The 13,370-nt window shown below is 41.3% G+C and overlaps 1 protein-coding gene across 1 annotated transcript in view; it reads left to right on the forward strand.

Annotated features, from left to right (window-relative positions):
- ADAMTSL1 (ADAMTS like 1) overlaps positions 1 to 13,370 on the forward strand; it is a 659,580-nt gene that overhangs the window by 614,150 nt on the left and 32,060 nt on the right. Inside the window, exon 16 of the mRNA XM_081804071.1 lies at positions 384 to 594. Within this exon, the coding sequence (XP_081660197.1) occupies positions 384 to 594 (211 nt within the window). The remainder of the gene's footprint in view (positions 1 to 383; positions 595 to 13,370) is intronic.

The following is a 13,370-nucleotide window of genomic DNA, read 5'->3' on the forward strand; positions in this document are numbered from 1 at the left end:
CAGATTAGCAGAAAGGCTGTTCAATACCTAGTGCCCAAAGCCTTTCTGCACTCAAACCTGTGTTATCATCTAACATACCGGTAGCCTTATTTTGATGAAGTTTGTATATTTCATCCAAATAGACATGGTTGTGACCATTCTTGGTGATTTTGTGGGTAAAAATGGACATTCCATTTTATCACCCTCTTTGTTTATTCAAAATGAATTCTAGAGCATGTAGGAGAGGATGCATTCTAGGCTTGGGGTAGAATTCCTAGCCAATCTTGTGCTGGAAATTCCCACATTCCCAGGTATGTGTTTTTACTCTATTGGCAACACTTGATGTCATGATGTTCTCTACACAGGTACTAAGGATGTCCTCGTCCTCTCTGATTTCTTCCCAGGTGGGAAATTGGCAAGTGGAGTCCATGCAGTCTCACCTGTGGGGTTGGCCTGCAGACCAGAGATGTCTTCTGCTCCCACCTCCTTTCCAGAGAGATGAATGAAACCATAATCCTGGCCGATGAACTGTGCCGTCAGCCCAAGCCCAGCACGGTGCAAGCTTGTAACCGCTTCAACTGCCCCCCTGCCTGGTACCCTGCACAGTGGCAACCGGTGAGTTCTGGAGTTAGTCGATACTAGAGTTTGTGTATACAACTCTGATTCAGGGCAAGGGACACTCTCTCTTCAAGGAGTTTTGTCCCGTGAAAGGAATGTCCAAGGTCTGTTCCTCCCTCCCTTCTTAGTACTCTCTCAACCTTATTCAAATCCAGATATTTTCATTATAAATACTGTGCTCTGTCTATGGTTCCACACCAGTGTCCTCCCAAAGCAATTCAAGACCCATCTGTTAAACCGAGTATATTCACAACAAAGTTTTTACCAAACTAAGAAAACATTTTTTAAAAATAAGGACAATGTGGTTGGTTTTCCACGAAGCTAAATTTGCTCTGAATCTGTGCCCTTTCTAAAAGTTTTTTGCTGTTTTAAAATCCTAAGAGGCCAAGGTGCTAGGCAATGACTTTTCTTTTTTTTTTCTTTTAAATATAATTACTTACCAAAATAACAGATTAGAAGTCAAATCAGTTCCAGAATTTTAAAAATTTTCCTGGCCCTATGAATTCCAAAAGTCTAGGAACTATTGTTTTAAAGCAGGGGTTGACAAACTGCAGCCCAAAGCCAGATCCATCTCACAAGCAGTTATTATAAATGAAATTTTATTTGAACACAGCTATGCCCATTCTTTTATGTATTGTCCATGGCTGCTTTTGCCCTGGAGAGGCAGAACTACATGGTTATGACAGAGACCATTTAGCCTACAATACCTAAGATATTTACTCTGTCCTTTCACAGAAAAACTTCACTGACCCCCCTCAAGAGCATACATAATAATAATACAAACACAACTATTTTATCATAATATTCTATCTAAAATTAATATGTATTTATCAAACTTCAGTTAAGTAATTGTTTCCATGCCTTCAAAAAACAGAGAGAAATTTTAGATTATTTGGATAGAACCTTATTTTTCATTTCTTCTCCATGAGGCTATCAGAGGTACCTATAAATTGACAACAATGGTCACAAAAAGTAAGCCTGAAAGGTGAGAGGGACGTGCATCCCAGCTTATCCCAGTTTTACTAAAACAGTTTTTCATTCTCAAAATTATCCCAATTGGGGCACCTGGGTAGCTCAGTCATTTAGGTGTCCAACTCTTGGTTTCAGCTCAGGTCATGATCTCATGGGTCATGGGATTGAGCCCCCTGTCAAGCCCCACGTCAGGCTCCACACTCAGTGGAGAGTCTGTTTAAATATTCTCTCCCTCTGCCCCTGCCCCCATTCACTCTTGCTCTCTCTTTCTCTAAAAATAAATAAATCTTAAAAAAAAATTTTTTTTAAGTGTCCCAACTAAAATGATAAATTATATGGTTATCCAACTGAGGAGAGAGCACAGCAGCTTACACGCCCTTGCCTTAGTGCTGAGAGGGGGCTGCCGTTTCTAGACTGCCATGCCTCAAAGGATGCTTTTCCACTTATCACTTCGCAGAGCCCCTTCCTTCTCTCTGCTCATCTTGGGACTAGGATTTAGTAAAGCACTCAATGAATCAAAGAGTAATCAGTGAGCAAAACTCTAAAATATAAAGCATCTGGAAAAAGATATTGACTATTTCCTTTTAGAGCTTAAATATATATGTGGCTAAGCTCATAAATACCATGCTACTATGTGATGGTTTGTGGAAATCAAGAGGATGTTACATATTTTGAATGCCTATGTACCAGCGTTCTGTTAAAAAAAAAGAAGAAAGAAATATTATTACACATCTAACTGAAGTTACTCCTCACAACAATCAGTGAAAAGTCGGTTGTATTATCTTCATTTTAGGTTTAAGAGACCTGAGGCTCATACAGGTAGCAAACTTAGGGTTGGCCATCAACCCAGTTTTATGTGATCCTTTCCCCTATACCTCATTGTTGCAGACTACTATGGCCTAAAGAGCCATCAGGGATTATATATGAGTCCCCTTGTTTTACACACGATGTAACTATGGCCTAGATATGGCCTTGCCAAGATCATAAAGCCTGGTTGAGACCCCAGGTCTCCTGGTTCTAGTATATTTATACTGTTAGCTTTAACTAAAATAAATCCATGACCTCAAACTGCACCACTAACTAATGCCAACCCTAAGACAAGACCGGGAATCAACCCAAATCAACCTCCATTGCTGTATTAAGTCATCAGATTATTAATGCATGTCTCTATTAGGTACATAGTAAGTTCTGGATAAAATGTTTATTGAATGACAAAATGAATGACTAGATCAAGAATACTGCCCCACATGCCCTGAAAATTCTGACTTTATATATTATATAATGTCTTATGGTTATGGGTTCTAATATTGACCTAGCAGTGAAACTCAATGAAACACCAACCTCTTTTTTTTTTAAGATTTCATTCATTCATTCATTCATTTGAGAGAGAGAGAGAGCATGCGAGAGAGGGGAGAGGGGCAGAGGAGAAGCGAGAGGGAGAGAGAATCTGAAGCAGACTCTCTGCTGAGCAAAATCTCAAGATCATGACCTGAGCTGAAACCAAGAGTGGGATGCTCAACCAACTGAGCCACCCAGGGAGACCCGCCCCCCAGCCTCTTTGTAATAGCCACTCATGTTGCTGAATAATGGCAGTGACCTATGACTTTTTTTCCCCTCACTTTTTAGAGCACATGCATATACATGACCTTTTTTGGTCTATTGCCACCCCCACCGCCACCAGCCCCATGCCCAATGTCCCCATTTAATACAGATTTCCAAAAAGTCTATTATTCTTCCATTTTCCATCTCCTAGGCCTCTTAAGACACAAATTTGTTTTGAAAACTTTTTCTCCTTCCTTCCATTAGGGAGAGGCCTTTGAGGTTGAGTCAGATTTAAGTTCATTTTTCAGATCAGGAAACTAATAATAAACAGCCCTTTGAAGTTCATCCAATGAGCTACTAACTACGCCTTAAGATCTTTTTTTAAAAGTATCTTCTTTATATGTAATACATAGTCATTGTGAAATATATTCAATAAGAAATAAAGAACATAGAAAGTGATTCTATCCTCTAGAGAAAAACCCTGTTAGGCATGTGGTGTGTAGGGTCTGTTTTAAGAATCCTTGGTCATGGGCGCCTGGGTGGCTCAGTTGGTTAAGCGACTGCCTTCGGCTCAGGTCATGATCCTGGAGTCCCTGGATCGAGTCCCGCATCGGGCTCCCTGCTTGGCAGGGAGCCTGCTTCTGCCTCTGACCCACCCCCCTCTCATGTTCTCTCTCTCTCTCATTCTCTCTGTCTCAAATAAATAAATAAAATCTTTAAAAAAAAAAAAAAGAATCCTTGGTCATTTTTAGGAATCTTTCTAAACCTAGACGAAACAACAGACTATTCTTACATGATTTCCTAGAATACGACATTTTTAGTTAAGCTTTGTTCGATAAAATCAGCTAATATCAACCACTTGTTAAAGGAAAGGAAGTCATTGTTTATGCCATATGGTGAAATAAGTCAGGAGTAACTTGGGGGGCTCCAAGCTAATTGGCTGTTGTCTTAGGACCCCCCTTAGTAAAAGACACCAGCTATTGACTGTCCATTTGCTTGATTAGCCCTCTGGTTCCCTGGTCCTTCTTAGAACAAGGGAACCTGCTGTGCACTCATATGCTCTTTTCTATCTGGATCTACTAGAGGAGAGTGCTGAGGTCTCTAATCCTTCAACACCCACCTTAAGTCTTTCTTCAGATGAAAGAAAAGCAGATGCGGTGTCAAATGCTTCATTGAAAGACGACATAGTAACGTGATGAACATTGGCTTTTGAGGGGAGTAACTCCTTCTCCTTGCCCTTTGAACACTGGGCTACCACTGACTTCATGTGTACACTCTTCTTCCTGGAAGAAAAAAAAGCACAACCACATGAATTGTCATTTGCCAGGTAGAAATGCAACCTCCCTTGTCTTTTATAGAGCATTTGCCTGACAGCTGGCAAGTAGCCAACAGTTACCCATTCTGCAGGTCTGGAGAGGACTAGCATGCAGTCTGGGCACATATGTTAAAATTTTATTTTAGAAACAAGTAGAAATGAAACAAAAATCAAATTCTAGCTTTGGCTTAGGGGGCCTTCTTTATTTCAGTTCAACAATACTGCATCCCTTGGTTTTTATCTCTGGTCTTGTGTGAATGACTCATTTACCTTTATCAGTGTAGCTTAAATACCTTGTTGGTTTGTGTTTCGTTGGCTTTTGAAACCCATATTTAGTGCATAGGTATCCTGAATCTTCTCTAATTGGTTAAACACGCTCATCATCATAATCATCATCATCATCTTTGGTGCTGGCTATGTGTTATTTTATATACAGCTCACTAGGGATCGTATCCCACTGGTGTGGTACAGCACCGTGATTGAGAACCACTGCGATATATGTCATAAGTCCATCCAAGACACTTTGATCATGATGGTATTCTGCTAGGAAATTTTTCAGGGACATTCCATTGCCATATAGTAAAGCCAGATGGCTCAGTCAGGCCTTCATCCCTCTGCACATCTGCTCCTGCCCATCTCCCGCCATGCTTCTCCCACCCCTGCATGTACATTCCTATCTGCCCATGCTTCTCCCTGCCCATAGGCAGTTCCCCTCCCCTCTGCTTGTCCAACTGGGCAGGAGTCCCACCTCCTCTACCAGGACTCCTCCGCTATCCTCCTGCACTGAAGCCACATGATGTTCATGGTCAGTGCTGCTCATTGACCAGTCACATACTACCTTACCTGGATGGGCACTTTCCTGTAACTTCTGAGTTAAACCATAAGGTCAATGAGACAGAGACCAAGTCTCAGTGAGACCCCATAACACTCAGAGCAGGTATGTAAAGCATAGAGCTTAGTGCTGGAAAGTTGCTTGACAAGTCTGCCAGTCTATTTGTTGAGCACTTGCCCCATTTCAGGACCCTGTCTTTTTAATAAGAGCAGCACTTACTATGTTTCAAGCACAGTTCTAGGCACTTTACAGATTTAACTCATTCAATCCTCACTATCCTATGTGACCATTACTACTGTCCTCCCCATTCCATGGATGAGGGACATAGAGCACTGTGAAGTGAGCATGAATTCCAACTTCATGTAGCAGAACTCTTTCTACTGTTCTCACATTTTCTCTTCTAATCCCCACAGCAACCCTGCAAGGAAAGGAGGCTCAGAGAGGTTGTCCTTGTCCCGGGTCACATAGCCAATCAAAGCAAAGGGGGCTTGGAGGCTTCAAAACCCATTCTCTTTTCCACTATGCAATTCGGCTTTCCCGAGACCTCTTTACCATTTACTCCAAAGTATTAAATTGTGAGGAAATCTGACACCAGCCCGAAAGTCAGCAGTTTACATAAAAGTCACTATTTGTTGCCTTATCCAGGGCAGTTAATCTCTGTGTGTTTCCTGTTGCTGCTATAACAAATTACCACACATTTAGTGGCTTACGACAATGTGAATTTACTATCTTATAGCTCTGGAGATCAGAAGTCTGAAATCAGTTTTACTTGGCTACAATCAAGGGGTTGGCAGGCCCACGTTCCTTCGGGAGGCTCTAGGGGCGAATCCATTACCTTGCCTCTTCCAGCTTCTAGAGGCTGCTTGCTTCCTTGGCTCACGGCCCCTTCTTCCATCTCCAAAGTGCTTCACTCCAAACTCTGATTCTGTCCTTTCTCTCTGACTCTGCCCTCCTTCTTCCCTCTTACAAGGATCATTATGATGACACTGAGCCCACCTGGATAATCCAGGCAATCTCCCCATCTCAAGATGCTTAATCACATCTGCTAAGTCGCTTTCACCATGTAAAATAACATTTTCACAGGTTCCAGAGATTAGGACACAGATATCACTGCTCAGCCTACTATAGTCTGTACTTAGATTATGGGCTGACTAAGCATTAATCTCTATTGGCACAAGATCCTTGAGATTAAAATCTGCCTTCTACTATCACTCTGCTCACCACTCTCTGTGAGCTTCGTATGCATCAACCTTTATTAATTTTTATTCTAAAAAATAAATTGAAAAGAGACATGAGAGGAAAAGAGATAGATGCTCAAAGGGTTAACTGAAATGAATTAGGGAGGACACTCTGAAGCATCATTTATATTTCTCTGTATTACGCATGTTTTATGATTAGGATTGTGTCCACCCAACTGTACACACATATTGCACACATCTGTGCAGAGACTGAAACAATCACCACGGCCCCTGTTTTCTCCCTTGCTTAAAACTGTGATTATGTGGCCATTTCTGTATAAAATTTTTTTTAAATCAGGGTTACAATACAAAATGTCTGTAGTATAGCTGTATAAAAAGGTATATGCAAGAAGAGTCCCTGCTGGTAATATGAAGAAAAAAGAGGAATTTTAATGACAACTACAAATGCATGAGAATTCATTTTTTTCATTTTTTAGATTAAAACACACACACACAGAAAAGAATGACTTTGGTCTGGATTTGAGGGCTGAAGACTGGCAGAAAGAATCAATTGAGTCATCAGTTTTGTTATATTCCAGTGACTAAAATATAAATCCTCACAATTTAGAAACCATGCTTATTTAACGTGTTGTATCCAGGGAGGGAAAAAAAAGCCTATTAGGATGTTTTTATCTCATTTTTAGTAGTTGTTTTATAAGAAAATGGGCACTTGATCCTTTAGAACTAACAATAAACGTAAGCAAAACAGAGATTAGAAGTAAAATTTCACATGTGCCGTGTTTTTACTTTTATTTATTTATTAGCAGAACGTTCTTTGTAATAACTGCCCTGGATTTTAGTGGGTGTGCAGTCCCATGCTTCATATAGTAACAGGAATATTAAACCCAGAAGATACACTGTACTTCCAGGCAATGCTAATCCACAAAATGGTTGGGGTAGAAATTTTGTCCTCATTTAATCATTTTGAGCCAGATTCCAGTCCTCATTTTCTTTATTTCTCTGAGCCCTAATTCACTGGCTCAGTTTGACCTCTGTTGTATACCAGCCACTGTCTCTCCAACTGTCTTTTGATCCTCTCAGTCTTGCATACCACCAAGTTACCTCGAATTCCAAAGGCCTAACACCAAGCTCAAAAACACAGCTACCCACCACCTTTGCCAGCAGACCCAGTCTTCCCTCCTGAGCCACACCACCTTCTAGCATATTCTCTAGCCCATTGCCTTGGTTCCAGTCCTCACAATGAACTAAACCATTACAAACAGCCTTTTACTTGGTATCCCTGCGTTGTCTTATTTCTCATCCATTGTGCCCCAACTTGGGATCAGTGGTTATTTACTACATGCCCTCTGTTGAGCCTTTAAAATATTAATGTGTGCTGAGGGCCCCCAAATAGATAGTATGGAGTGTTATTTAGATTCACTGGACCGGGAAACCTTTTCTCTATTAATATCTCACAGGGTAGTACTCACTAGAACCCATCAGCCTTCGTTGAATCATTTTCTACAAACTGGATCATGTTACCCCCTACTTTAAAATCCTTAATGACACCCTATGCATTTGAGATTTTGTCCAGATATGCCCAAGGCCCTTCAGTTTGCCCCTCATCCTGCTTCTTAATCTCATTTTCCGACTGCAACTTCCCCATGAACTCTGTGCTCTCCCTTCTGAGGTCTCCTCAGAGATGCCATGTTCCTTCACATCCTGTGCACACATATTGTGACTCTGCCAGGACTCCTCATCTCCCTGGCCAACCCTCATAGGTCCCCTCCTCCGTAGAGCCGTCCCTGATTTTCCATAAAGACTTAGTTGCCTCTCCTCTGTATTCCTTCTTTAGTAAAGCTGATCACATTTGATAATAATTTTAACCCCTCACTGGACTGCAATTACGTGAGGATTAGTAACCAGTTTATAGTCATCTTAAACCCCCAGCACCTAATAGGGTGCCTGGCACTCAGCAAGTACTCACTAAGTGTTTGATGAAAGAATGAATGAGTGAATGAAGAAAGGAATATAATGAGTTAGAAACTGCAAGCAGAGCATCTTATGTTGAAACTAGAAAGTTGACTTTAGAAAGTACATAAATGTCACTTTGTATTGGGCTCACTAATGTGACTTGAGGGACCAAAGATATGAACTCAGCCCTCAGTAAATGAAGCTACCAAGATGAAACCAAAGGGGTCAATACAGGCGAATTTATTAGTATGCTGATCATGGGAAAATCTTCAAAAATACAAGACACTTAGGCCACTGTATTTTGTATAGAAACATAACTTTTAGGGGCACCTGGGTGGCTCAGTCGGTTAAGCATCCAACTCATGGTTCAGCTCAGGTCATGATCTCAGGGTCATGAGATCAAGCCCCGAGTGGGGCCCCACACTCAGCATGGAATCTGCTTGGGATTCCCTCTCTCTCTGCCCCTCCCCCCTCAAGATAAATGAATCATAAAAAAAGAAACATAACTTTTAAGTGCTCCCCTTATTGTATATGTTTTACTTTCTTATAAAACTAATGAATCTATACCTTATATCGTGAAACATGTATGACAGCGAAGATAAGCAACATAAATAATATTTTTTGTGATTTATTCTATTTATGGCCCATATTTAAAAATAATACCCCTTACTAGAGATCTGCCTCTTCATACCACAATATCATTTTAAATGGCTCATAAAGGCAAACGTTTTTCATTTAGTTTTATTAAATTTCTCTTGCTGTTCTCTTTTTAAAATTTTCTTCTTTGCATGCTGCTTCTCACTTCAGAACTATCAGCCTCGTCAGGTAATCTCAACATGTTCACAGAGTTGTCACAGACTTTGGAAGCTTTATTAATTTGAAATTTTATCTATGGTTTTTAAAAATTTCTAAAAACACCGTTTCGGCAATGTAAACACACCAAGGGAACTTTCTGAGCAAAGCTGAGACAAGTGTTGAAGAGCCAGCTCCCTGACAGTATTCGCTTAGCTAGAGGGTTGTCTACCATACCCTGGAGGGTCACAGCACCCAACAGAGCACGTGCAGTGTCTGGCTAAAACCCACTGCTGACTTCCTTAGAAGCAGCTTCTGGTAATGGTAAAACAGCTCAAAAAAAGGTGGATGTTCAGCCCATCAGCTGGTTGTTTGTGTCACGTCTTTTAAACATCTGGATTTGGGGATCTTTTGTTCATCCAATCATGAATTCAACAAACATTTATGAAGTGCACGCTCTTTGCCAGATGCTACACTAGACACTGGGGAATAGAAAGAGGCGTGCATTCCCTTTCGTCAAAAGATGCATAATCCTGTGTGCATGCAGGGAGGCGGGGCGGGGGGGGGGTTGGTTTGCAGGCACATAAACAACTAGCTCTTATAGGAAACATGCAGTACCCTTCCAGGTTAAGGCAGGGTGGGTGGTGACTCATTCTCTGAGCCTTTGAATGGGGCCTTCAAAGGCGTCTTAAAAGTTTCTGGATAGGCAAAGAGGCAAAGGGCACTGCTCACAGAGTGAACAAGGTGATCAAAGGTCTGAGCAGAGAAGGCATCTGTGTGCCTAGAGAAGGGCACGTTGTCCCCATGGCAAGCCAGCAAGCAACAGTGGCTTCGCAGCTCAGCATGGGTTCCAGCGTGAGCGCTCTCCGGGGCGTTCTCCCAAGTCTGAACCTTACCCCCTGGGTGCTAAGAACTTCCCACAAGTTTTCTCTGTAGATCAAATTCCCAAACAATAAGCTGATTGTCTTTACATTTTGTTGTAGCTGCTTTGTCACCATAAGGTTACAGACTTGTGCACGGCACTGAGGGGAATCCCCTGAGGGTCTGTCCCTTAAATCAGGTCCTATCTGCCAAGGGATAACCCGACCAGGTTATGTTTCATGAATGGTCACCCTCTATAGCACAATTTTATTACATCGCCACCCTTTAAAAAGACCAATGACTTTCTTCATCTATTTCCTCAGTTTGAAAGAGAGAGAAAATGAATCTGCATTTTTTCCTTATTGCCACATTCACTAAGAAGTGCTACCTGAGCAGCTTAGATTAGAGAGCTCTTCTTATGCAGCTCCTTGTTTGTTTGGGGAGCATTTACTCAAGTTGAATGGAAGCCCATGTGCCTTCTTAGATATTTAGAAAAAGAAAACTTTGGCCATCAAGCATTGAAGAGATCTGTAGTCCTACAAATCCAACATCACTAGTGAAGTGCCTAAAACGTCAGTCACCGGGTAACAGAAACTTTAAGAGCATGTTCTTTATGCCTCACAGACTCAACAGGACCCATGGGGAATTTGATTGTGAGTTATAATCAAAGGATTAGAAGAAAAGTGGTTTGATGTAATTTTGAGGCTTAGGGGGATAATGATTTTATGAATCAGCTAGTACTTCTCTCAAAGAAAAATACACTGCACTTCCACTACAGTGTAGATGTACTATATACCATACCTAAATGTCGTATTCCTCCAGCATCAGTTATAAAATGAGCTACTGTTTAGCTCATACCTTGATCACTTTTTTACTAGGAAAAAAAATCATTAATTTTAAAAGAAAAAAATTAGAGAAGGTGTGGAAGAAAACTAGAGATGGAGACATCCAATCCTAAGGTCTCTCATTTGAGATGTAACACTATCACACTGGGGGAGACTTTTGAATGCAATTCTCAAACACTAATATGAGCAATGAAAGAACCAAAATCCCTTTCTTCATAGAGTTAACAGGATAATGGATGATAATTTCCAGAGGGACGAGAGCTATTTAAAAGAGCTATTTAAAGATAAAAAATAATAAATAAACAAAAGGAGGCTAATAGAATAGAGACTACTTTGGCTACCCTAGCCTAGGAGTTTAAGGATTTCTCCAAGCAGGTAAGAATGGAATTAAACCTGAGTAATTAGAAACACTCAGCCATGAGAAGATGTAAGAGGAGAGTGGGCCAGGTGGCGAGAAGAGCAAGTGCAAAGATCCCGTGGGAGAAACAAGCTGGGCATGTGGGAGAAACAACACACACACACACACACACACAAAAACCAATGTGGCTGAAATAAGCAGGGAAAGGGGAGAATTGTATAAGATTGCAGAGGTGTATCAGGTTCTGCTTGTTCAGTGCTAGAACCAAGAACCTAGAACCATGCTTGGTATTGAATAAATTTCTGTCGAATGAATGAATGAAGTTAAAATTTGAGTAAGACAGTCTCAAAAGTTCCTTCAGGGCAGGGACCAGAACGTGTAGGGCTTTGCAGGCCAGGGTTCCAGGAGTTTGGATTTTATTCTAATCACCGGGGAAAGTCATTGAAGGCTATTAAGCCTGGGAATTATATGATCCAATGTATGCTTTGAAAACATCATTCTTGCTACTGTGTGGAGAATATACTATAGATATGCTGAATATCTTCCATTGCTCTTGTAGATCTGCTCTACCTTCTCCACCTGTGTCCCAGGAGGCTGACCTATATAGACTCTACCCTCTGGCTTCTAGTTGTGTTCAACCAATGGCATTTTCAGCAGGCTATCAGGAGAGAGGCTGTCTTCAAATTGAGTACCCCATCTATATCCTGCTAGGACCGAACTGAGAAAACTAGAGACTGGTTAGGAAGCTCTGTAGTAGTCTAAGCAAGAGATGATGATATCCTAATTTCTTATTTGTTGTGGAGGTAAAGCTTATTTATTTTGGAGGGACATCTGAAAGTATTTGCTCATGGATTGAGTGTCAGGGAAGAGGTGGTGGGAAAAAGGAAACTCTCAAGACATTTCCTACGTTTCTGGCTTGGATATGGCACCATCAAATAGATGGGGAAGACTAAGAGGAGAGCAGATTTGGGGCAGGGATGGAAAGGCAAGATCAAAAGTTCCATTTTGGACATATTTAGGTCAAGATGCCTGTTTGCATTTAAGTGGTCATGTTGAGTAAGCAGAGGGGAGAGGTCAGAGCTTAAGATTGAAATTTTTGACTCACCAGCATAAACTTTGTTTTTTCCAGACAGTTACAATTTGAACAAAATTACATTAAGTTCATGGAAAAATTTTAATAATTCATAGAATGGAAAGAATTGTGAAGAACACAGTCCCCAAGTTTGGCAAATTTTAGGAATCAGCAATCCACATGGTTAGTTGTATAATTTATAAAGGAGTCCCAAAGAAGGGCTGAATGGTAAAGGTTAAAACTAATCTGATGATAGAATAACTGGGTGGTTGGAAGGGAGGATTCAACAAAAATAAGGGAAGGCTGAACCTAAGAAGTCATACAAAAGACTATAAAACCAAATTTAAAACCTTAGCTGTCTGTATAACAAGAAGGCATACTTTAAGTAAATGGAACTCTTAGCCACTAATTTAAATCTCCCCCAACCACCAACTTCAATTCCACAAATATTTATTGAGGATTTACATTCGTAGAAGGTACTCTGCTAGGCAGTGTGGGTACAAAGTGCATTGCCGAAGTAAAATCCTTTGAGACTTTATTGAACTGCTACTAAACGAGAACTAAAATTAAGGTTTGCTTCTGCAATCAATGAAAAGGCCAGGGAGCCATTGAAATGAGCCAGAGAAGCCAAAGGCCTGGCGCACTCACAGCTTGAATCATTAGCTCTGAGGCTCTAGATTTTTCCTCAATTAAGGCTCAACAACATGCTAGACAAGCCCTTGGAAGGAACTGTTTGGATCTGTGATGGGTAACAACTGGCCGCAGACCACCTCCTACGGTCTACCTCCACACTCAGCTTGGTGGCACAGCTTAGAAGCCAGGTTCAAATGTAGCCTTTTGGCTCTGAGTTCAAAGGGTCTAGGGAGAACACATTTCCAGGGCCATCCCAGTGTAGATGAACTATTTGAGAACGTTGGTGCCCAACCTGGATCATCAACCTGCTCCTGCCCATCAGGGATAGTCAGGGAGTGGAGGCAGAGGATTGAATTGCAAAGCACTGACCCTCCAGCTGGGGGGGGGGGGGGGGGGGGG

The sequence above is a fragment of the Leptonychotes weddellii genome, chromosome 14 (genome assembly GCF_054177405.1).
Source record: "Leptonychotes weddellii isolate Sample4059 chromosome 14, ASM5417740v2, whole genome shotgun sequence".
Taxonomy (NCBI): domain Eukaryota; kingdom Metazoa; phylum Chordata; class Mammalia; order Carnivora; family Phocidae; genus Leptonychotes; species Leptonychotes weddellii.